General features: G+C 46.0%; 4 protein-coding genes across 6 annotated transcripts; 2 read left to right on the forward strand and 2 right to left on the reverse strand.

Annotated features, from left to right (window-relative positions):
- Positions 1 to 172: 172 nt before the first annotated feature.
- Positions 173 to 13,873, reverse strand: ntn4 (netrin 4). Of its 3 annotated transcripts, none has more exons than XM_067254577.1 (10): positions 13,512 to 13,873; positions 12,173 to 12,708; positions 9,172 to 9,450; positions 5,984 to 6,110; positions 5,525 to 5,710; positions 2,572 to 2,785; positions 2,387 to 2,481; positions 1,956 to 2,024; positions 1,428 to 1,601; positions 173 to 1,290 (listed from the first exon to the last, which is right to left on the reverse strand). In XM_067254577.1, the coding sequence occupies exons 1-10, from the start codon at positions 13,570 to 13,572 to the stop codon at positions 1,151 to 1,153; spliced, it is 1,881 nt and encodes a 626-aa protein (XP_067110678.1). In that variant the 5' UTR covers positions 13,573 to 13,873; the 3' UTR covers positions 173 to 1,150. The 3 variants fall into 3 exon arrangements, with proteins under 3 accessions (XP_067110678.1, XP_067110679.1, XP_067110680.1); XM_067254578.1 differs by lacking the exon at positions 13,512 to 13,873 and adding an exon at positions 12,928 to 13,023; XM_067254579.1 differs by lacking the exon at positions 1,956 to 2,024.
- A 2,231-nt stretch (positions 13,874 to 16,104) lies between these two features.
- On the forward strand, positions 16,105 to 17,621 carry LOC136960210 (small nuclear ribonucleoprotein F). Its single transcript, XM_067254597.1, has 4 exons — positions 16,105 to 16,199; positions 16,715 to 16,840; positions 16,969 to 17,033; positions 17,341 to 17,621. The coding sequence occupies exons 1-4, from the start codon at positions 16,197 to 16,199 to the stop codon at positions 17,405 to 17,407; spliced, it is 261 nt and encodes an 86-aa protein (XP_067110698.1). The 5' UTR covers positions 16,105 to 16,196; the 3' UTR covers positions 17,408 to 17,621.
- Positions 17,622 to 17,921: 300 nt separating this feature from the next.
- On the forward strand, positions 17,922 to 20,596 carry amdhd1 (amidohydrolase domain containing 1). The gene is made up of 9 exons (XM_067254593.1): positions 17,922 to 18,058; positions 18,254 to 18,360; positions 18,444 to 18,508; positions 18,623 to 18,900; positions 18,987 to 19,212; positions 19,349 to 19,473; positions 19,568 to 19,661; positions 19,752 to 19,912; positions 20,075 to 20,596. The coding sequence occupies exons 1-9, from the start codon at positions 17,922 to 17,924 to the stop codon at positions 20,178 to 20,180; spliced, it is 1,299 nt and encodes a 432-aa protein (XP_067110694.1). The 3' UTR covers positions 20,181 to 20,596.
- Positions 20,571 to 23,748, reverse strand: LOC136960208 (tetraspanin-9). The gene is made up of 9 exons (XM_067254595.1): positions 23,564 to 23,748; positions 22,966 to 23,022; positions 22,653 to 22,728; positions 22,356 to 22,547; positions 21,981 to 22,055; positions 21,785 to 21,886; positions 21,416 to 21,547; positions 21,179 to 21,262; positions 20,571 to 21,089 (listed from the first exon to the last, which is right to left on the reverse strand). Exons 3-9 carry the CDS (start codon positions 22,713 to 22,715, stop codon positions 21,018 to 21,020), a joined length of 720 nt encoding a protein of 239 aa, XP_067110696.1. The 5' UTR covers positions 22,716 to 22,728; positions 22,966 to 23,022; positions 23,564 to 23,748; the 3' UTR covers positions 20,571 to 21,017.
- Between the last annotated feature and the right edge of the window lie 64 nt (positions 23,749 to 23,812).

Below are 23,812 nucleotides of genomic sequence, written 5' to 3' on the forward strand. Positions count from 1 at the left end.
GTATGTGGGTCTTGTTTGTTTGTCTAAGACATATCTATGTTATTTTGCTAGGAGGGGAGACATTCCATTGAGAGGAAAGTCTATCAAGATAAACATGTGCCCTAATACACAGCTGTCAATCACGTCTACATACCTTGTATTCCAATAAATAATCAGAGAAAGAAAATAGATTTACATCATCATATTTATATAGATATATACAAATAATACTGTACAGGAACACAAAGGAAGAAATAAAGGTGATCAGAGAAGTGTCAGATCTCTGTACAGTGATGTTACACAGCGGCTCGTAGTAACAGTGTAATAATAATAACAATAATAACTCTCAATAATATATATTGAGAGTAATATACAGTATTATCTCCACTGTATAACCAGTTTTTCATGGAAGGTTGTTTTATGTAGAACCACCTCTAAAATGGAGAAGCTGCATCTCACAAGGCTATCCTGCCCAAATTATAAACAAACGGAATGAATGTGAACTCCAGAAATACATCCATTCACAAATACTCTCAACCTTTGCATATACACACACTATTAAACATAAACAAATACATTCACCTGGACTAAACCACTTACCCTCAAACTCACACACACTGGACTAGCTAGACCACTAGTAGTGGTTTGTATGGCTTTTTCAACATCATTGTGTGTATTTATACACGTGTGTATCTGTCACAAATAGTGGAGGGGTTCACTGTAACAGGACGCATGGAACACCAATCACGGCCCTCCATCTGTACTGCTGGATGGATCCTGCGCTTCACGAGGGCTCATGTGTGAATTGTGAATTGTTCATGTGTGAATTTCCTGTGGTACAGTCCATAAGTCCCTGCTACTGGTGGCCCATCTGTCCTGGGCTAAAGTGCTAGAGAGAGGGAGAGATGGGGTACGTGTGTGTGTGCATGTGTGTGCTGGGTTTGTGTCGTCTCTCAGAAAGAGAGGCGTGCAGAGTTTGTAAGTCCTCTTGCGACCTCATTGTCTTATTGGCCCAGGGCAGGGTGGGGGTGGAGATTGGGAGTCTGCAGAAGGCCTCATGAGACCACTCCCCCATTCAGAGAACCAAGAATTTCAAAAAATCCATGTCAGTCTCTCTGTCATTCGCTCTCTCTATTTTCCTTCTATCTCTCTGTACGTCTCTATAATCTGTCTACCAAGTGCAGTCTTTCTTCAGTAGCGTGAGGACCTTGCGTCCCAAGCTGGCTCGCCAGGGTTTAACAAAGCTCTTCATGTTGACCAGGAGACGACCCTGTTTACGGTCTGAATGTCCTGCTACCAGATACTCCTCACCTGTAGGGACAAACAGACAACGTAGTTAGTGAGTTCAGTGAGATAGGACTGCATCCACACAGTGGTCTGACTTCCCATTAGAAACCATCATCTGTACTGTGTGTATTTGTGTGCAAATGTATGAAACTGAAACCAACCTGGGTTTAGGATGGGGCAGGTGCAACCTCGTGCTGTCCAGGACTCTGGGTAGAGTGTGACTCTGCCCCTCTGAATCTTCACCTTGGTGTTCTGATTCAGAACCTTCTGGACCTTCACCTCCACCTCAGCATGGGAACCCTTGTCATGAGCTGACAGAACCTTCACCTTCAGAACTGAGACAGGAAGTGTGACAGAGAGAGAGGGTGGGGGGGGAGAAAGGGTGGAAGACACAGTGAGAGAAAGTTTCAAGCTTGTGGAGCAAAAAGCTTCAATATATCATCTAGAATATCGGGAGTCAGATGGCTGAGCGGTGAGGGAGTCGGGCTAGTAATCAGGTTGCCAGTTCGAGTCCCGGCCATGCCAAATGACGTTGTGTCCTTGGGCAAGGCACTTCACCCTACTTGCCTCGGGGGAATGTCCCTGTACTTACTGTAAGTCGCTCTGGATAAGAGCGTCTGCTAAATGACTAAATGTAAATGTAGAATATCTAAAGAGATGACAGATGCAAAGACAGAGTGATTCCTCACCATAGGCGAACTTCATGGTACAGAAGAGTTTGCTGTTGGTCAGCACCTGCTCCTTGCATTCACACTTCTCTGCCGGGTACACAACAATAATGTCAATAAAAACAACTGGCCTATGACTGCTAGCTAGTGTGTGTATGTGTTAGGAGGGTGTGTGTACATTTAAAGAGGCTTTAGGCCCTGGGAGGTCTTGGAGTGGCATTTGGAAACTGTCCACATTCACATTCCCTCACGAGGAAACATGCGCACACAAAAAACAAACACACACACTTTCTCTCCTTCCTTGTAAGGATGTATCCTGACTTTGACTAACAATTAACTATGGTCTTGTAACGCATGGTCACTGAACTGAGGAATAGAATACATACCCTCATGTTCACACGTACATGCCCACACATACACACACACACACAACATAACGTCTCACTTCTTACCTGAATAATGAAGGGCAGAGAAGAGCTCGTCTGGTCTGAAGATCCGAGCCGGCTCACTGGAGTTTCCCTCCAGGTTATAAAGGTCCAGGTCTGAGCTGCGCGCACACACACGCCCACACACATTCAGGTAACCTGTACAATCCTTATTGCATGAGAATGAATGCTGCTTTTTATGCATCTCTCACCTTGTCATGCAGTCTCCCGTGAAAGGATCGCAGTCTCCAGCACAGTCACAAGGACGGCAACCGTAGTCATGGAAACCCCAGTAGCCCACCATGCACCTGTCGCAGTGGGCTCCCCCTACGCCAGGCTTGCAAATGCAGTCGCCGTTGGTGGGGTCACACAGGGAGCTCCCGCCCAGGTGAAAGGGTATCGACCCCAGGGGGTGGCAGCTGCATGCTGGGGGGCAGAGGGGACACATCAGACGAACAATATCTACAGAAAAGAGCCTCCTGAGATGTCATAAAAGGCACATTGTACCAGATACTGCTGCTGTAATAGGGGGCCAGAGAGGGGAAGCGCTGAGTTCCATTGAAGTGGTTGCCTGGCACGAGCCACCACGTGTGATGTCTCTGACATTTCCCTTTTTCTACATTCTTTAGCATCAGCGAACATCGGCGAGAGAGACAACAGTACCTCAACCAATTCAATACTGTACATTCCCCAGGAAAATTGAGTTATTAACTACTAGGCCCCAGCCAATCAAGTCCCCCAAAAAACACACACAAGTTAACTCAATAAGTAACAAGTCAAACAGTAAATGAGCATTTGCTTCAATCTATGCACACAACACACACCACTCCCACACACTGAGTATGCCACAGTGTTGCTGAGCCTTGGAGGAGGAGGACCTGATACGAGCAGGAGGCGGAGAGACAGACAAACAACGTCTAGCAGGACTCTGGACTGGAGTGGAGCAGTCCAAGCTTTTCAGGATCTTGTAATACAATGGCCTCTCTGTCATCTCTTATCAGATCACCCACACATACACACACATGGACACACACACACAGAGTTTTTACTCCATTCTTGTCCCTCAGTCAAATTCCCTGCTGATAGTGTGTTCCTTAAACATTAAGAAGGATAATAACAGACCAGAAGATACCAAGAAACACAGGAGGTATTTGCTCTGCTCGGCAACCAAACAAACACCAAACATTCAAACACACACATGCCTGCACACACACGTACACACGTACACACACACAAACACACTGACACAAAAGACTGAAAAACACAGTCTGGCTGTCCTCAAAGTCAGTGAAGAAGAAGACAGAAAGCCCTTGCAGGGGGGAAAGTAACAACCTCGCTACTGCCCATAAACCTGCCCTAATCTGAGACAGACAGAGGGGAGACTAGGAGGAGAAGGAGGGGGGGTAGTTAGGGGCCATATTTCTGTTGTTTAATGATGCTTGAACCTCTCATTCCAACCAACTGGCAGTAATTGCCTCCATGCCCAATGCCAGACCCCCTGTGTCCCTTTCTCCTCGTCTGTAACCGTCTTGGCGCAGGAAGATGATGTCACATTTCTCCATTGTCTATGATCCCAGACAGATTGCTGCATTATCAGACTTATCGCCAGGGGCAACAAAGATAAGTCTTATCTTTAGGCTCACTCTGTACATCTCCGTATCAGCTTCCTTGTAAATCCCAGTTGACAGAGTCACAGGAAAATCCCAGCTGTCCATCAGTCCCCCTGAGGCAGACGGAGGCCAGGCACACGGAGGGCAGGCAGCCCAGCCGTCTGGATCCAGGACGACCAGACATGTCAGCAGCCATCAGATGCTCGGCCATGCTATCTTTATTGCCTTCCTCAAAGGAATCAGGTTCGGCTGAAAGTATTGTACGTAGCCTCCAGAAGTTAATCATACAGTCAGTCATTCAGTCACAATAATGCCACCACGGCTGCAGAGTTGTCAGCGTACTGACACATGCACGCCTGAAATCTCCCTCTCTGAGCGAATACGTGTGTGTGTGTGTGTGTGCTCAGCAAGTGAGTTTGTAGTGATACGTGACAGAGCAGCTGCCTGAACAATGACAGAAAACACCCACTACAAAAACAAACACGTATGCCTCACACACACACACACACACCTCTCAAACACATATGTGTGTGTGTATGTGCTTGTACTGTACGCTGTGGAAGAAAGAAATCCCAATTTCTTCCACAACGCTGCTTGACATCGTGTTTTCTTTAAAGGGCCCCACAATGCCTGAAATGAAAAAAATGTGTTTCTTGAGACGGAGGGAAATTCCTTCAGTGTCAGTATCTACAGTATGTTTCCCAACCCCGCTGCATCGCCAAGCTTGTTCTTTCTAGAACGCTCCATTCCTCTCTGCGCCTCAATCCCATCATTCAACAGTGTTACCTGCCCAGTGCACATCTGGCTTCTATCGCTGAGATGGAGCTGCCACTAATATGACATGTGTACATGCACACACACACACACACCCCTGTACACACACACACACACACACACAGAGGTGAGCGTCTTCCCCAGGTGCCAGCATACCTGCGAGCCTGATATGACTAGGTCCCATCAGGCTAGATAATCTGAGGGAGAATGTAGCCACTGCCCTGTGTTTATGGATGGATATCTGGTGTTTACTTAAGGTCTCGCAGACTGGAGCAGGGAAGACACACATGACCCAGGCGGCGTGGCACCGCAGAGCCGGAGCCTCACAAGTGCCGTGACTCACAGGAAGAGTCACGGGGGAAGGGAACGGGGGCAGGTTTGACTCACGGCCTGGCGGCGGCCCTATCTCATGACTAACGTGTGTGTTATCCTGAGCTGGAATCCAAAGCCGTGTGAAAGACAAAGCACCCGCGGACACACACCCACGCAGTGGACTGGTGCTCACTAGCAGCCAGGTGGTGCCCACTGGCAGCAGCGTCATTCTGCAAGCCTCAGCCTGTCGTCCCAGTCATCAGCATTCCACGCAGGAATGGCTTTCCTGTGCCAGTGGATGAATGCGCGTGTGTGTGTATGTGTATACGTGTGTGTGCGTGTATACGTGTGTGTGTGTGGGTGTGTGTATACGTGTGTGTGTGTGGGTGTGTGTATACGTGTGTGTGTGTGGGTGTGTGTATACGTGTGTGTGTGTGGGTGTGTGTATACGTGTGTGCGGGCGTCTTACGTTTGCAGGAGTCTGGGGAAGTGACTGGTCTCTGGGGGTCTCGGTAGAAGCCAGTCTTGCAGCTCTGACACTGGAGTCCCTCAGTGTTGTGTTGACAGTCACACACACCTCCGCTGCGCTGGCCCGTCTCACGCCACACCGACCAATCGAAGTGGCAGCTCCGAGCGTGCCCGTTGCACTTACACTCTATGCATTAAAAAGAACAGAATGTCAGTGACACAGACACTGTACAGCATCGATCATTCTACACCTTTTCTTCCTATTGTCTACCTACGGGTACAAATAAAGTAACCTGAACCTGGAACGATCTGAATGTACAGCATGTTCTCAACAGAGGTGAGTGTATGACTGGGTGTATGCACGTGTGTCTATGCACATGTGTATATCTGTTTATGCATGTGTGTGTGTGTGATAGGTGTGTGTGTGATAAGTCTGTGTGTGTGGGTGAGAGTGACTCACTGTGGCACTCGTGCGGAGCCCCTGTCAGGCCGTCAGCAGGCTGCCAGGGTCTGTCGTTGTAGAGTGGAGCACAGTGCTCACAGTGGTCACCTGCCGTGTTATGTCTGCACACACACTTCCCATGAACCTGAGAAAGAGAGAGAGACCAAAAGAAAGAGAGACAGACAAAGAGAGAGAGAGGAAGGGGGAGACAGAGAGAGGGAGAGAGAGAGGGAGAGAGAGAGAAAGAGAGAAACAAAGAGGTCAGTGTGAGGGAGAGAGCTGTTCCCACGTGAGAGCCTCAGCACCCCTCTCTAACCCCTGGGGGTCGGGGGCTCCCCTTCCTGGTCTCTTTCAGGTCCTGTCCTGTAATTGCTGAATGGAGATTGATTGTTTGGCTTCATCACTGGAAACGAGCAGGCCTCGGGTCTGAAAAGAGCGCAGTGTGTCTGAGTTTGTGTGTGAGTCTATATATGTGTGTGTGTGTTTGCGGCTTGAGTGTGTGTGTGTATGTGCGTGCAAAGTGGAAGTATGCTGCACTGAGAGCACAATAACAATCTCCTTGTCATTCCTGTGAGTTGGAATGTCATGCATGCTGGGTAATGATGTGCTCTAGGGGGGAGGTTGACAAGCCATCTGAGGTAGCGCTTTATCTGTTTGGGTTCCAGTGAGTCACAGAGGGGACAGTAACACAGACACACAAACACACCAACAGACCCGCACATGCTGGCATTCGCAAACACAAACAGACTTCTAGGACCACACCACACAACACACACTCATGCACACACACTAACCCCTGTTTCCCACGGTGTGTGTAGCCTTACCGCCTTCTCCTCCTGTGTGTCACTCAGAGAAGGTTAAACACAAGAAGCAGAACGGAAAAAGGGGACAAATGTTAACCCAAGCGTTCTGTCCCTCATCCCTCATGAACTGCCCCTGCCCTCAACCCCCGGACCTCCAACTCCCCAGTCCGGGACCATACGGTCCCTGTTATACCCAGCCCTCACCCCCGTGGCCCCAGGCAACCCTATACCTTATCACTAATGCCCTGTGCTCCAGCTCAATGAGTGATAATCCAAGGTCAGGACAAATACGAGCGAGGGGGGCAGAACTACTAAGGAACATGGCTGGAGGAATTTGTGAATAACAGTTAAAACATCAGGGAGGACAGAACAGAAAGGAGGAGGGGAAAGGAGAGAAGTTGGCCCTCGTCCAGACAGCTGGTATTCCAACCAATTTCACATGTTTACCAGTGTGATATGGGACAATTAGCAGGCACGCACTCTCTCTCTCTCTCTCTCTCTCTCTCTCTCTCTCTCTCTCTCTCTCTTCATCTCTCACACACACACACACACACGTGCACACGCACACACACTGCTGATTAAGGACTTGTTTTCACATCGCCTTTTGATTTGTGAGGGAAACCAGCGAGGCGGACGCCCATCCTTTTAGAGGGCAGGAGAAAGCAAACACCAAGGCCTTCAAGTACTGCTGCCTGACCTTTCACCCCTGTGCCCCTCTGCCATGGTCCAGCCCTCCCTGCCATGGCCTACAACCTCTCTTTATTGCTGGACACGTGTTTGATCTACAGGCCTGTCTAAACACAACCTCTAGTAGTAATCTGTCACCCCTAAACTCGCATACACATAGTGTCACACACATACTGTTCTGGGAGGGACAAAACCCTCTGGATGTGGGAAGGGGAAGATGAAAGTGTTTAGTGTGCGTGTGTTTGCGTGTGTGTCTGTGTGTGTTTGCGTGTGTGTGTGTGTTTGCCCATGTGTGTTGTATGTTTATGTTCAGCACTGCCCTCTGCGTGAGATTTAGTCAATAAACACCTAATCAGACACACAATCAGAGAGGCACAGAATTGGTCAAAGGCCTGCCCCCAGGGCCCCCTGGCCCCCTTCTTCTGCCCTCTGCCACCCCTCCTACCCCCTCCTCCTGCTGGGCTAATTGCTGCTAACGCTCCAGTAGCTGAACCTAGGCCTGGATGGCTATGGGTGTGCGTGTGTGTGTGTAAGGGGGTGGAAGCTGGCTTTGTGGCAGCCAAGCAGAGAGCGTAATCACCTTGGCCATGTGGTTTGTACTTGTGTGTGACCACAGAAAAACACCCCTAGTTGCTCCTGCATCCCTCATGCTGTCTGGGCAGTAATAGCTCTGCATCCAGGCCACTTTCACTGCTGATTACAGTGTTGTGAGTAGAACCAAGGGCTTCCGCGACAACAAGCACACACATGCATGCACGCGTATACACACGCATACACACGCACACACACACCAATTTGTGTGTGTGTGGGTTTACAGGGCAGTAATCTTTGCACACATCTCCCTAGTCGCGCTCTCGTTGTTTGGGTTTCCCAGATATGGCCGCCCTGGGCCGAAACAGAGACAGAAAACAAACTGCTGATAGGGGGAGGAAAGTACTTATATAACCCCATTCCGAGACCTGTGTCTCAGAGTGTTTACCAAATGCTCCACAACGCACCTATGTTCCAGTTGTTAGGTAATGTTGTTCTGGTTGAAAGATAACGCTGAATGTATTTACTAAACTGATATATGGGGCACACTGGTCAACCGAGGAGGCCTAAACCTGTTGTGTGCAAAGCACTTTACAGTGTGATTGGTGGCTAGACAGACACCTCTGATTATAGTGCTTGTACAAGATATCTGCCTTAAAGATACACTACAGGGTGCTAACCACAGTCATTTATCAACTCTCAAGGCTGAACGCTGAACCCTTCCATCAACTGAAGTTCAGACACACTATTTATCTGTCTTTGTGTTTTTTTGGTCTGCCCTCTTCAGGACACTGCTGTTGTTTGCCACTTTCCCCCACTCTCTGGGACTGACGAGTGAAGGAGAATAGGCGCTCAGCTTCAAAGGCGCTACAGAACTGTTTGTGGAGATAGTGGAGATAGATATGCCACTGGCTGTACTCCTTGTTAATCTAACCATCCACCATGAATCAGCCATATCCATTAACACCTCTTTCGATGCACTTTCTCTCTCTCGCTCTCTCGATCTCACACAGACACACACACAAATCAACACTATCATTACTCAGTTCTGAATCAATATATTCATCCTTATCTCAGGAAAGGCTCTTCATCTGGGCAGACAGAGTAAAACATACCATAGGAAGCGTGGAAGAGAAAGAGGAATTCCTCCAATCACTCACTCATCACACTCGCACACTCACTTACCACATGGTTGGTCCTGTCCCTGACGGGACGGTAGCCAGGTGCGGGGACACACTGCTCAGCATGGCCATTGCAAAAGCAGCTTCCCTTCACGATGAGGTCATATATGGCAAAGTGCTTGGTTGGAGGAGCCTTGTCCGGGTGGCTAGGATCTTTGGCTTGGCAGGGACAGGACTGGTGCTGCAGCAGACGCATGCGGATGTTGGTCACCCTCAGCTGCTCCTGGCCCGCCACCCCGAACGGGTCTAGAGACTCCCATTGGGAGAGTGCCCGGTAGATGACCTGTCAATCAAACAATCAACCAATCAGTCATCCGCGAACAGCTTTACACAAAACCAGTCACAGCTTTCAACCATTTGAAATCCTTTTTTAATTCAGTCTTTTTCTTTCTTTCTCTCCTCTTTATGTGAGGACATCCATTAGGGATGGTTTTCTTTTTACCTCAGTGCTCCAATGACAACCAGCGCTGAGCAATGGCTGCCCTTGCAGCAGTTGGCAACCCAACACACACACTCATACCTATAAAGTTTGTATTCATGCTTGCCAAGCACTGTGAAAGGGGTGTGTGTTATTGCTCGAAACTGTGTTCCTATGGAGGAGTGTGTGTGATTGTAGGGAGTGTGTCCCTGTCATAGATATCATTGGCTGAGGGGTGTGTGTGTTTTTGGATGACAGTGTGAGTGGAGCCCACGCAGCCCTCTCATTGGCTAGATGACTGTCCCCGAGTGTGATGGGAGGAGCACTATTAATTTCCCTGTTGTTTGAAAAGGTCACAGGGTCACGGCATTGTGGTACGCAATTAAGGGAACACGACAAATAGGGCGAGGGGCGCCAGTCCACGGGAGAGGAGTGAGAGACAAAGAGTGGGAGAGAGATGCAGCCCCACATAACTCAGACCCGGACAAAGACCCTGCGACAGCCCGGCGACACTGCTGCAACACCATCACACACCCCCGGTGGACGTTCCCAAACCCTCCCCACACACACACACACACACACACACACACTCCAATGCGCATTCCTCAACAACAGAAATTCCATAAGAGGCCTTCCTGATGCTCTCGCTGCAGGAAGTTCTGAGGCCATGGCTAAATGGGAACAACGAAAAAGACACGCACACACACAAATATGCACACATACTTGTCTCACCGAAAAACTTTCATCAGTGCAGCATGGGACTTTACTACACCCATAATCTTTCTTCCTGTTTAAGGCTGAAAAACAGTGTAAGTCTGGCTTTAACTGCGCTAATTCCATCAAAGCACTGTGGACTGTAAGCTGGTAAACAGGGACAATGGGCATTGATGGGGAACGGGGCAGGGGTGGGGGAGGGGTGCCTGCAGGACCAACATCCATTGGAGAAACAGCACTTCCTCTCTCACAGACAGAGAGCTGCGCGTCTGTGTCTGAGTGCAGTAGAGATAAAGAGCATGTTGGTGACATGGGTGCGTGTGTGTGAGTGTACATGCATGTTTCCAGATCTGTGTGTGTAGGTCAGACTGGCCTACTCCCCCCCTAAGGAGGTCACGGTCTTTATAACAAACACACACATTCTTCCTACCCAGCTGACCTCATAAATAACGCAGGAACCCTGATCTTCACAGAGAAACCAAAGCCGTTCTTTTTCTCTGAGCTCGAAGCCCATATCATTTCCCTCTCCATAGAGACAAACATGCTCTCGATCAGCACAAGAGATGACATGCTTTCATGTTTGAGGAGAGAAAAGGAGAGGAGGGAAAGCTGAGAAGCCCTGCTCCCTGTATCGCTTCCAGCGACGACACCCCACCTCGCTGCTATCCATCACAGCTCACTCTTATCTGATTGCAGGAGTTTAAATACCCAACACGCATATGAAAAGACACAAACACACACACGCGCATGCACGCAGACACATATGCACGCACACATACACACACACTGACACACACACACAGAGAAAGAACATACTCAACATAATAGTTTGTTATTATGTTAAGCCCAAGCGCTTATACCACAAACACACAAACACTTGACACAGAGTTGAGCTAGAGTGTAAAAGACTGACAGGGGCTTCATATTTATGTGTGCCCTTTGACCTCAATTTGGACATGAACACACTCAAGATGTTCAAGTAACAGAAACAGAAACACTCACCGACACCTCTCTCCATGCATTATTTTCACCACCTCAAACAGGCCAAAAACTGTGTAGCTGTCAGGTTAGGGTTCTGTAAGGTTTCAGCCCGTAGCAAGAACCAGTAAAATTCTGACAGATAGAGGATCTGATGGATGCATGGTAGCAGCTCTACTATTGCAGAATTACAGACAATTTTCTGCCTTCAGAGTTAAGGTTAAAGGTTATAGGTCAAGCTACCGTCACACGCACTCACAAACACCCACACACACCTCAGTCACCATGGCACGCTTCTTCAAGACAGAGATTTATGATACAGGTGCAGAATCAGGTAGTAAAATATTACAAGATTTTGCATTGGCACTCATGCCAGCAGAGCAAACATGCAAAACACATGACATCACGACAGGAAGCAGGAACAGCGGCAAGGAGTGGGACTCTGGATCAGGAGCCAGGCGCGGCCCTTTACATACCGTTTCAATTAACATCAATGGGCCGCCGGGAGCTCTCTCGTGCCACAGATCCCCCCCCCCCCCCCCCCCCCCCATAAGGCCGCCACCCCCTTCCGGCTGGTCTCAGCTAACGTACTTGTTTGTAATGCTGCCTGTCAGGGTAAGTATGTTGATGGTGCTGGCCCGGTTTAGAGGAACAAATCTACGTTTTTTATTGTCGTCTCCATACTTGACTGCTGCCTCCTGTTTTTCATCTATCCTCCGCCCCTCCATCTCTCCAGTGTGTGTGTGTATGTGTGTGTGTGTGTGTGTGTGTGTGTGTCAGGAGCAGGAGCTGACAGGAGCTGTGTGTCTGAGCTACTCAGTGTGTGTTAACACCCAACACCTGCTAGTCAGAGATAGTCTTTGCCTGGGTTACACACACACACTTTGGCCCTCACCTCTCCTCGAGTACAGGGGTAAGCTCCAGAGTATTTGGAGGTGCAGAAGGCTCCGTCCAGCCCCGCTGTTCCCTCCTCCAGACCGAAGGTGGCGTTGCAGTCGTGGGTGTAGAACTGGAGAGCCTTCCACGTGCGCCCGAAGTCCTGCGATCGCTCCAGCGTCATGGCGGCGGGGCGGGAGGAACGGAACACAACAATCAGGTGGGTGAAGTAGAACTCCACCTCCAGGTCGAGCTGCACCGTCTCTGACTCCACCCCCTCAGCAGACTGCCACCAGGTGTTGGGGTGGCGGAAGGAGGAGTCAGCCATGGCAGCAGACAGGTGGGCCTGTAGGGGCAAGGCAGCGTTGCACTTGGTGCACTTGGCAGGAGTGCAGCTTCCGCTGGCAGGAGGGTCGGAGTAGGAGCAATAGAGCTCGGTGCCGTTGTACCCGCAGACGGTTTGGGTCAGGACCCTGCGGCCCAGCACTAGGTTGCCCATGCGGGGGTTACATGCTCGGCTCTCACAGCGAGGGGCTACCCCCACACGACCCATATCTGTACAGAAAGAATGAAGGCACAGGTTAGGAGTGTGTGTGTGTGTGAGAGAGAGAGAGAGAGAGAGAGAGAGAGAGAGAGAGAGAGAGAGAGAGAGAGAGAGAGAGAGAGAGAGAGACGGGTCAGTGAGTTGAATGTGTGTATGTATTTCTGTGAGTGTGAGTGTGTCTGTGTACATAGAGTGAAATATATTGCAGAGATAATAGTGTTATTGTGCACCTGCTTGTCTTTGGCTCAACAGTTTGGACTCTTGACACAGATAAAGTTTGGGTTGCTATGGTAAAATCAGGATGAGCATTCAGACGCGTTCCAGACGCTTTGTGCGAGGGATTGAAGAACACCCTCCGGGCTAGACTGACATGTTTAAGAGCCTTCTCTGTTGCCAACACTAGCGCTAACACGGGTTATTTTACAAAGGGGGTTTCATCTCAACGAAAAGGTCATAATAACAAATATCAGATTTCATTTGTGTCAGTTAACAACGGACACGACAACGGATGCCTATTGTGTTGTTGCTGATGTTATAACAAATAATATTGGGATCAATCTGTTATTTATTTTTACACAAAATCTCAACAAAATTATGATCCGACAAGATATGGGCCCCAGATCTTTTCAAACTAAATATATCATAAGACTAAAGAAGTGAACGGCTGCAGTAAACATTAATTACTCATGGAACTGAGGCTGCACTTGTCACTGTCGCGCGCATTGTTCTGACAGCGGGAACGCTAGATTGCCCATTTTGATGTTTTGCTATTTGACACAAATGTTGACCCGAGGAGTAAAGAATAACTACTAACCTGAACGAATACCAGGTAGTGTGGTCAAGGCGATCACAGCAAACAAAGTGCAGAACATCATAGATCCTATTTGTGAGAGACAGTCTCTAAAGGTGTTATTTCGCAAAATAGAGCAGCCCGAGCCCCTTTGAATAGGGCAACACGACACCTCGCTTCAAGTGGCAACTAGATGCTAGATTTCATCAACGATTAAAAAGCTCCACAAGTTCAAAGCCAGTAGTTTCCCTTTTAATAATAATCAGATGTGATCAAAGACCAGATCAAAATCAGACACCTAGAGAAAAGTATTCCATCTTGTTCATACAGCATACTTTGCCAAAAAACAGAGCTCGTGATTTGTTCTGGGTTTTTTTGTTCCTCGAGACCTGCTACCTATTCAGTTGAATTGCTTGCTTTTGCCCGCAGATATATATCTGAGGCATATTGCGAGAGTGACAGCGGCTTGCGGCTCCGCCCAATCTCTTTGCATTTTTCTCTGACTTAAAGGAACATTCCTGCTAGTCAAGAGTCAGCGAGTGTCAGGTCAGTGCTGACACGCTACGGTGCTCACAACAGCCTCGCCACAGACTCTCAGACCGATGAAAAGTTGGTAGAAACACGGAAAGGTTTACTGACCGGAGACAGAAGTGCAGGCATAACGTTCCGTAAATTGAGTCCGGATTTGGATTGAAAGTACTAAAACAGGATTATTGTCCCCCGTTTAGAGAGGATCAATGACGCACTTAAAAAAACCTTTGGTTGCTTTGTTAAGTCAAAGTTCTCTGAGTGGGCAAAGGAGCACGGTTGACCACCATGAATATCCCGTGGAAACCTTGAAAGACATATTGATATAAGCAAGAGTAAATTTCTGTATTTACTCAGCCTCTATTGACTGGTACACATATAAAGGAAAGAACAATACGATTTTTGCGTTTTACACCAGTCAAGTTCAACTCTAGCATCTACATCTTCTAAACTTGGACTATGGTCTCTCATAATTTAAACTGAATATTGACATGATTGGTGATCAAACATTAACCTTGTAAAGTGTGCCCTCCTGTGCTCAGTGGCGGTATGGAGTGGCCACTTGATGGTGGACAGCCTGTCCTTATTTCCTCTTATCCAATCTTCAGCTCCAGTTCTTTGATGTTCTCCTTATATGCATCTGACTGCTGCTTTCTGCCATATGAAGTTAATTTCTTAAAGTCAGTGGAGTGCACCTGTGCAGTGACCTCTGTCTTATCTCTCTCTCTCCATCTCTTCTTTTTCTTTATCCCTCTTTTTCTTTCCCTGTCTCTCGGCAACATTTGACCTTTAGTCAATTCTTAAGTCACTCACTCACTTCCTCCTCTGAGCCGTCTTCTTTCATACTTCCCAGAGATGAGATGAGCCTTGTTCCTTATACATGATTGTATTTGACCATTCAAGGGAATGGACAAAGTATGTAAGAGCAGCCTCTGGAGTTTCCTGCACCTACGTCAAACTCCTAGGGTCACTCCTCCTACTAACAATGTTATTAAGTGGGTGGTCATAAATAAACCAAACTGAACCTTATAGGAAGATTAACTCCCTGAGGTACTTGCGTCTTATTTCTGCTTCCTTTCAAGAGTTTTGCAGTGTTTTAGTAGGTTCGACACTCCAGGACCTTATTGGGCTTCTTTTCAAAGACAGATCATATGGAATTAAGTAAGCATTTCACTGAGAAATTATTAGATGGGGGATAGAGGGAGGGGAAAATACTTAATCTCACTGACATGCAAAACGTTCAAAACATTCTCAAAAGTATGTATTTGGTTACCCAAAGGAGGACAGGTATTTAATCTGAAAGAGTGAAAAAAAGTATTAAATGATGTAAGAACATCAGTATTTCAGCCATGCATGGGATCTAGTGTAATTACAGAGGAATTTCCGTCAAAAACCCAGCCCTAGCTTTAGGAAGTTAAATGTTGGTCTTATTCGTAATGTCAAGTTTGAACTTGTCAAATGGTTAACAGTCAAATGCCAGACAGAAAAAAAATCTACAGACTGTCATTGCGTAAAGTGAGCTGCTTAGACAGAGCCAGACGTGACCCACATATGACAGCCAGTATAGCCTTAAGAATGCCATCATATTGGCTACATTGGATTTAGTTATTGCATGTTATAAACAACTTGAAGTTATTACTCAAATCAAGGTTGTTTTTCAATTTAGTCTAACATAGGCATGAATTGTACCTCCAAAAGTGTGTTAGCTTAGGCTATAGACTATGCAAGATAGGCTAATACATATTTGTTAACTGATTCACAACGATTTAGCCCAAAACCCAAGATGTGGTCAGGAACATATAAGCCATAAACAACATAAAACAACACATTTGGTAACATTGTTGAACGGTATTCCTATTGTACTGCTTGTTAGGTATTTGGCTTCAGGACGAAAATAGATTGTACAGTAGCCCTGAGTTCCCCCCACACACACATTATTGAATGGCTAAAGCAGTTTCTATATATTATTATTATATTTTGCATTATTCAACTCTTCCCGCTAGGTGGTGCGGTAGATTGTTGATTTGTGAGCAAACTATACTTGTGTTTTTGGCGTAGGGGTCGAGGTTAAAGATATACTTCCTGTTCGGCGGCAACGCGCGCAAATTAGTCAGTCAATTGTATCGAGAGAATACAGTAACCGAAGTTATAATTCGTGTATAACACCTGTTTTGGGCTGAAATGGTAAATACTAACGTCCCTACTTCCGAGCAGACTTTTTGGACAGAAAATAGCGCAGGACAGCGTGCACGAACCGGTTCTTGTCACAACATTGCTAGCTACTGTAGCTAACCGAGCCAATTCATTCAGTCTTCAAGCTTCATTCATTCTAGCAAAATGCTAGCAAGCTAGCTACTAGCTAGTTATAAACACACTGTTGCTAGCAATGTACACAGCAATCTAGAACTATGCAAGAAATACCATATTTTAATTTTTAAATGTACTATATTTGCAGATTAATAAAATAGTCTCATTGTCAAAGTTCTTAAGCCTATAACTACAGGCAGTCTGCTGCCGTGCCTGGGCAGTGGGTGTGCAAAAAAAGTTATTGGACATAAAGTAACATGCATTCAAATTTAGAAAAATTAAGTACACCTCAACATATGGTTCTGAGAAAACAACAAAGCAGTTTGACGGGCCTAGGAAGTACTGACAATGCCAAATTTCACCAAACCACTGTCTTCCTGTTATGTCTCCAGAGTTTACCGCTGAACCCCAAGCCCTTCCTCAACGGCCTGACAGGCAAGCCTGTGATGGTGAAGCTAAAGTGGGGGATGGAGTACAAGGGCTACCTGGTGTCTGTGGATAGCTATATGAACATGCAGGTAAGGAATGCAGCACACCTGGCATACAGGAGGGAGACTACCTATTCATCTTACTACAGATTTCTGAAGAATAATATATTTTACATGATAATGATGTGATAGATTATACTGTGTATTTGTTTCACAAGTTGGCGAACACAGAAGAGTATGTGGATGGAGCATTGGCAGGCCACCTTGGAGAAGTACTTGTTAGGTACATAGACACTTATTGGAATGTCTTCTATCCTGTATGTCTGTGTTTCCCCGAGAAGAACCGGTTTTTTAATTAAATGTTTTGATAGTATTTTTCAAATCTTTGTATTTTTCTGCATTCAAGTTTTTTTAAGCATTTAAAATGTATTAGCTATTTTGCTGTATATAGTTGTCTATTTAATGATTTCTATGTCATTTGTAATCAGTTAACTGCATTGCGTGTGAACAAAATATGTATTTTTCGTATTTTCAGTAATTGTACACTTACTTACTTGTACTTAAATAAGATATATATTCTATTCCAACAGGTGTAATAATGTTTTATATATCAGAGGAGTGGAGGAAGAGGAAGAGGATGGAGAGATGAGAGAATGATGGACAGAAACGAAAACTTCCGGACTTTTTATTATTTTATTATTTGTGTTATGATAAATGTTGTATTTTTGTATTTTTTCAGTTTTCACTATGTGGATAAAATGGACTCTGGAGGGAGCATTTACCATTTGCCATGTGTAATGCTTTCAAAATAAGTGTTTTTTGTACTTTAATGTATGATTTTAATATGTCATTGTATGACAGAAACAATAAACTCTGGATATGTTCTTTTTTAAATGTGCTTGTGATAGCATTTATTGTTATAAACTAGTTGGCGTTGTGTTCAATAGTCGATAAATGTAAATTAAACATAAAAACAACCCCTAAAAATCTGAAATAGCGGCAGACACCTTAAATTAGTGTTAAAAGTGTTGTTGGGGTTTGCGGAGTGGATGTGTACACGCACCGTTCCTGCAATGTGCACTTTGAACTTCGCTTGTCTTCTTTAAATATTTGCCTGATCCTAAATTCGTAAAGACAGGCAAAGCAACACACACACACAGGTTTTTGGAGAATGGCAACCAAAAATAAGCTTTTGGTAAAAAACGCAAAACAACTGGTTTTAATTTGCAACAATGGCGAGAAGTACCTGACGAAGACAGAGATGCAGCAACTGTGTGTAATAGTGAATGGCAGCGTTATCATTGGGAGGTAAGGTTTGCCGTTAGGCCTAAACTCTTAACCACCGATTATATTATTGCATGAGACAGTTTAATGTACCTTTAACTGTACCTTCAGACCTAAGGAAACAAGACAACATCTGTAAAACCAAGTATGATAATTTAGGACCCTTCGAGACTTGCTGAAACCGTTGTTTTTATCGTTTCATACGGATTATCTGTCAAGTGACGGGTTGATAAAAGCTGTTGGACCGGCCGAGACCATCGAGGCTCAATATTCAGGAGAGTCATTCGACAAAGTGATCGATGCGTCGGGAATGTGTGTCATCCCAGGTATGTAGGTAAATTACATACATTTGGTGTCGCAAATGATCAACATTTTATGTATTATTATTTTTTAATTGGTTATGTTCCAGGGCTGGTGGATGCACACACTCATCCAGTATGGGCTGGTGACAGGGTGCATGAATTTTCCATGAAGGTAAATACAGTTTATGTTGACTAGGCCTGTATATTTTAAGTATTGATGTAAAGTTTAAATAAGAATGGTGAATGTGTGTCTTTGTGTGTGGATGTCTGTGTGTGTATTATGCAGCTGGCCGGAGCCACTTACATGGATGTGCATCGGGCAGGCGGAGGGATCCACTTCACGGTGGAGCACACCCGTGCTGCCCCTGCATCCACCCTGCTGGCCTCTCTGACCAGCCGGCTGGGCCGCATGCAGCGGGCAGGGACCACCCTGGTGGAGTGTAAGAGTGGCTATGGCCTGGAGCTGCCAACAGAGCTCAAGATGCTGGAGGTCATAGAGACAGCGAGACACACTCTGCCCATCAACATCTCCTCTACCTACTGTGGAGCCCATGCCGTGCCCAAGTACTGAACACTGGCATGCACGAACATACTTACACTGGCCCCACCACAGTGTGCTTCTGAAGTAACCTTGCCCTCGTCCTCCCTAGGGGTAAGACTGTTGCCGAGGCGACAGAGGACATCTTGCAGGTGCAGCTGCCAGAGCTACGTGAGCGTATAACCGCTGGAGCTCTGAGGGTCGACAACATCGATGTGTTCTGTGAGCAGGGTGTGTTTGACCTCAGTGCTACCCGCGCCATCCTGCAGGCTGGCAAAGACATGGGTCTCAACATCAACTTCCACGGGGACGAGCTTCACCCCATGAACTCTGCACAGGTACGACATGTTAAATGCATCCTCAACCAGGAGACGTTACTGTAGAAAGACTCATTTAGATTAAGGTATTGTCCTCACACTATCCTTCTTACTTTCTCTATTCATTACTGTGTGTCAAATTGTATGCTTTTGGAAGCTTGGGGCGGAGCTTGGTGCCTTGGCCATTAGTCACCTGGAGGAGGTGACAGATGAGGGCATTGCTGCCATGGCAACAGCCAAAACAGCAGCTGTCCTGCTCCCAACAACAGCTTACATCCTGCGGTAAGTTGACTCATATATAAGCATTACTAGAGCGCCAATGACACAAACTGTGGTTGGATGTCAGCACAGTCATTGACAGCATGTGTTCCCTCAGGCTTCCTCAGCCGAGAGCGCGAGACATGCTGGAAGCTGGGGTTGTTGTTGCCCTGGGTAGTGATTTTAACCCCAATGCCTACTGCTGTTCCATGGTAGGTAACCGCAGGATATAAGTATAATCTGAGATTCTTAACCACCTGTCCTCCAATCATCACTCTGTCGTTCCTGTCCGACTCCCCCAGCCCATGGTCATGCACCTGGCTTGTGTTAACATGAGGATGTCTATGCCTGAGGCTCTGGCCGCCGCCACCATCAATGCAGCGTACGCCCTGGGGCGCTCTCACTCCCACGGCTCCCTGGAGGTCAACAAACACGGCGATCTGCTGGTCCTCAACGCCACGCGGTAAGGCAGCCATGTCTACACACTATTCATACATGGGGACTGTTAATATGTAAGGGACATACACAAATATGATATGCCCAACAATACAATCAGTCTGTTCAGTTAGTACGAAACCGCTCTGTAAGTGGATCTGACTGGGTTGGATCAACTGTTTTCTTGCAGGTGGGAGCACCTTATCTACCAGCTGGGGGGCCACCAGGAACTGGTCCGCTATGTTGTCATCTCAGGAAATGTCATCTACGATAATGACAAAACCCTGGACTTCTAGTTTCATCTATCAAAGTTGATTGTTATGTTGCGGCCTAAAAACACGTTAGCCTCACATGCAGCCTTAGTGCTCGATAGTGTGGATGGAAACAGCATGCAGTCAAGCTAAATATGTGGTTAATATTTATCACAAAATCTTTGGCTTGTGTGCCTTGGGGCAGTTTTTTACTATGCTCCACAGTCTCTTCAGTTTGTCATTTATTTCAGACCTGGATTTCCTATGCAAAGTCACAATCCTTCTCTAGCTTTGTTAATCTTTCTCTATAACAGTTGCATCATCCCTGTCTGTCTTCTATCTCTATAGAAGATTAGTGAAGCATAAAAAAAAGATAGGTTTACGATTTCTGTTGTTAGAGATACCTACACAGATCAGTTATCAGTACTACCAACAAACAATTCTCCAGAGTAATCTCTGCTTTTATTGAACACTTTTTAGTATACAACACAGGTTTACAAAATGGACCCATTCAGTACATTATTACTGTATCTACATAGGTCCCGTTCTTCTTCATTTGATGTTCAAGTCATCATCCTTCTACTCTGGTAGGGATATTGGTGTTCCTTCTCACACTAAGAATGAATCTGTCCAACCAGTACCAACGACTACATCTCATCCCTTTAACAAAAGTACAGATTCTGATAATAATCCTGATCATAAACATGGATTTGACAAATGGTGGATTAAACTATACAATGGTGTATAAAACAAATAAATGTTATGGCATGCATGACTATGTTTCTTATCTACTGTACATATATTGGTGCCAGCAGATGTAGTGTTTTCTGTGAGTTGCACAACAAAGAGAAATGGTTTGAGTGGCACTGTGTGTGTGTGTATTTAGGCTTCATATTTCTTCCCAGCTCTGTGAATCTGCTGGTACAGAGTCATGGAGAAGGCCATTCCCAAGAGCTGCAAATATCCACAACAAATCAGTCAATAACAGTACTTGAATTACTCCATGCTACAAAGTACTTTACACACACAAAGATCTTCCTCACCTGTATCACCAGGACACCCATAGCGATAGTGCCAAGCAGGTGTTTGTTATCATCCAGCCACTCCTCCACCTTCTCGTAACAACCCTGAAGAGAGACAGACATGAAGAGTTAGGACACACGCTGACACACAAAATAACACACACTAACACACACACACACTATGGGTAAGGACAAGATCCTATGGGTTACATTCTCTCTCCCTAAATGTCTCTGTCTCTCTTTCACACACACACCCACCCTTGTCCAGAATGTGTTGGTGGCATTACGACCACAGTCCTGGAAGATGTCCTGACAGCAGCTGTCTGGCACCACCTCCTCCAGCAGGGCGGCGTGCCAGTCTTTGTACCCCGTCACTCCACAACACCGCCACTGACGCAGAGGTAGGAGATTCCATCAAGAAACACTATAGTCCATCAGGGTGGAGCAACATTTTTACATGGATGCAAACATCGTCAGCAGGTAGGGAGAGGGGTTGAGAAACCGAGGGTTTTGTTGTACAGAGAACAGTGTAAAGAAGTATGTCCAGGTTTGAGGTAGCATGAATAAGTGATGGGTGGATTGCGATGATCAGCATGTTTTTTCCTGGTGAATGGGAACAGTGAGTACCTCTGACTGGATGGTGTTCCAAGCGTTCTTGAGGCCTGCATTGTTGTCAGTGTTGTACAGAACCAGCCCCTCTTTCAGGTCACGCCCGGCGTTCTCACTCACCTGCATAGACATAGAGGAGGAGGAGGCACAGATGGCTAAGGTGCTTTAAGTTTGGTACGATATCTAATTGGAGATTAAACACCTTCAGACTGACCTTGTCTGTGTAGACAAAGAATAGGATGAGAAGGATCAGCTCCGCCAAGAGAATAACCAACAATACAATGAAAAACTGAAATAAAAGGAAGAACAGTGAACAGGTGCATTTGTTCATAAGATATACACATAAAATAACGTACAGTGCCTTCAAAGATTTTGAATATTAAAGTCCACATTTCTATTTTTGACAGCAGCAACCAAGTGCACTAATGTTACAGAGCTTTGTGGCAAGTCTCATTCACTATAGCAGTTGTTTCTTCTGGAATATTTGTTACATGGGAAGGGACTCATAAGTACAGAAAACGGGTGTCAACGAGCACAATACATTCGTTATCTTAGGCGGGGTGTATTTTGGGTAGTGTAGTCCACTCACACTTAGAAGAAGGCACTTGTTCTCCTTGATGGCGCCCAGGCAACCCAGAAACCCCGTAACCATGACGACGGTACCAAGGGTGATGATGAGGTTGGCAGCAGAAAACGAGGGGAACGAGGGCGAGAGGGTGGCAAAGCTGCCTTGAGACACTGACAGCCATACCCCCACACCCAACAAACCACACCCACCCAACTGGAACACAGGGACAAAGGGGAGAAACCACACTCAACAGATGTTCATGCAATAAAATGTCAATGCCAATGTTTTGTGTGTGTGTATGTGGGCATGCTTACTCACCCAAAAGAGCAGGTTGAAGAGGAACAACATATATTTAACACAGCAGACACAACCACGAGCCATGGTAAGTGAGGGACTGCAGTGACAACACAAAAATAAAATGTTCTCATTTTATGAGGAAATAGCCAACTTTTCCTTTGATGTTGATAAACTACAAATATAGTACATTCCGTTGTAATTCTCCAAATAAAACATATGAGGGCAGTATTGCTGAAAACATGAAACAAATAAATAGGCTAAACCTTATAAATAAATGCTTTAAACTTAAAATAAATGCTTCACACATTTATAACATATACAATTGTTAACTTACTTCAAAGTCAAGAAAGCGAACTACTGTCACTGTAAGTAAAGGGTTAAGTTGAGACACCTGTAACAACAGAAACAGACATTTAAATAGAAATCCAAAGGGTGTGAGAAGAAAGAGAACATCGTGAGAGTAATTTGTGTGTGTCTGTGTGTGTGTGCAGTGTGTGTGTGCCTGTGTGTGAGGGAGAAAGAGCGTTACAGATAAACCACAAGGTCTATATCGCAGTGATGACGCATTTTTATATTATAATCTAATATCAACACGTTCCAATAGGGTTAGGGCCACTTGTTTGGATCGAGTAGCCTACTGAAACACCGAAACCTTCTTTGCGTCTGAGGCTACCATGTTTAGAGGTGGCGCTGGAGTTCTCACTATAATAGGCTGCAAGATACGGAGGTCTGTGATTTAGCCCATACGTACGACAGAGTAAAAAGTTAGGCTACACATTGTGTTTGTACTGTAGACGACCCTAGACATAAATTAATAGCGCAAACAATGTGCCTAAAATGTTCATAAAAGAATAAAAACATTTTGGTGGTCCTGATTATTTCGCAGATTTTTGTGTAGCCTAGTAATTCGGCCCAAATAGCAGATTCCCTACCGTACAAAGTCGAACTCATCCTCCACTCTCTCATCTCCTCATGTACTCTCCATGTAAATCTGTCTTCCGGTTAATGTCTCCGAAAAGCTCATAAACACAAATTCTCCAATTCTGTTTGGCTTTTTTCAAGAATCTTCACACTTTTTTGCCGTCGATTTTTTTCGGGAGAGCGGAAACTGTGCAGGAGCTAGTCTGCGGTATGGAGGCGTGTCTGTAGCGAGGCCCTGCTAGTAGCTTCGGGGTGAGGGT

The sequence above is a fragment of the Osmerus mordax genome, chromosome 17 (assembly GCF_038355195.1).
Source record: "Osmerus mordax isolate fOsmMor3 chromosome 17, fOsmMor3.pri, whole genome shotgun sequence".
NCBI classification, from domain to species: Eukaryota; Metazoa; Chordata; class Actinopteri; order Osmeriformes; family Osmeridae; genus Osmerus; species Osmerus mordax.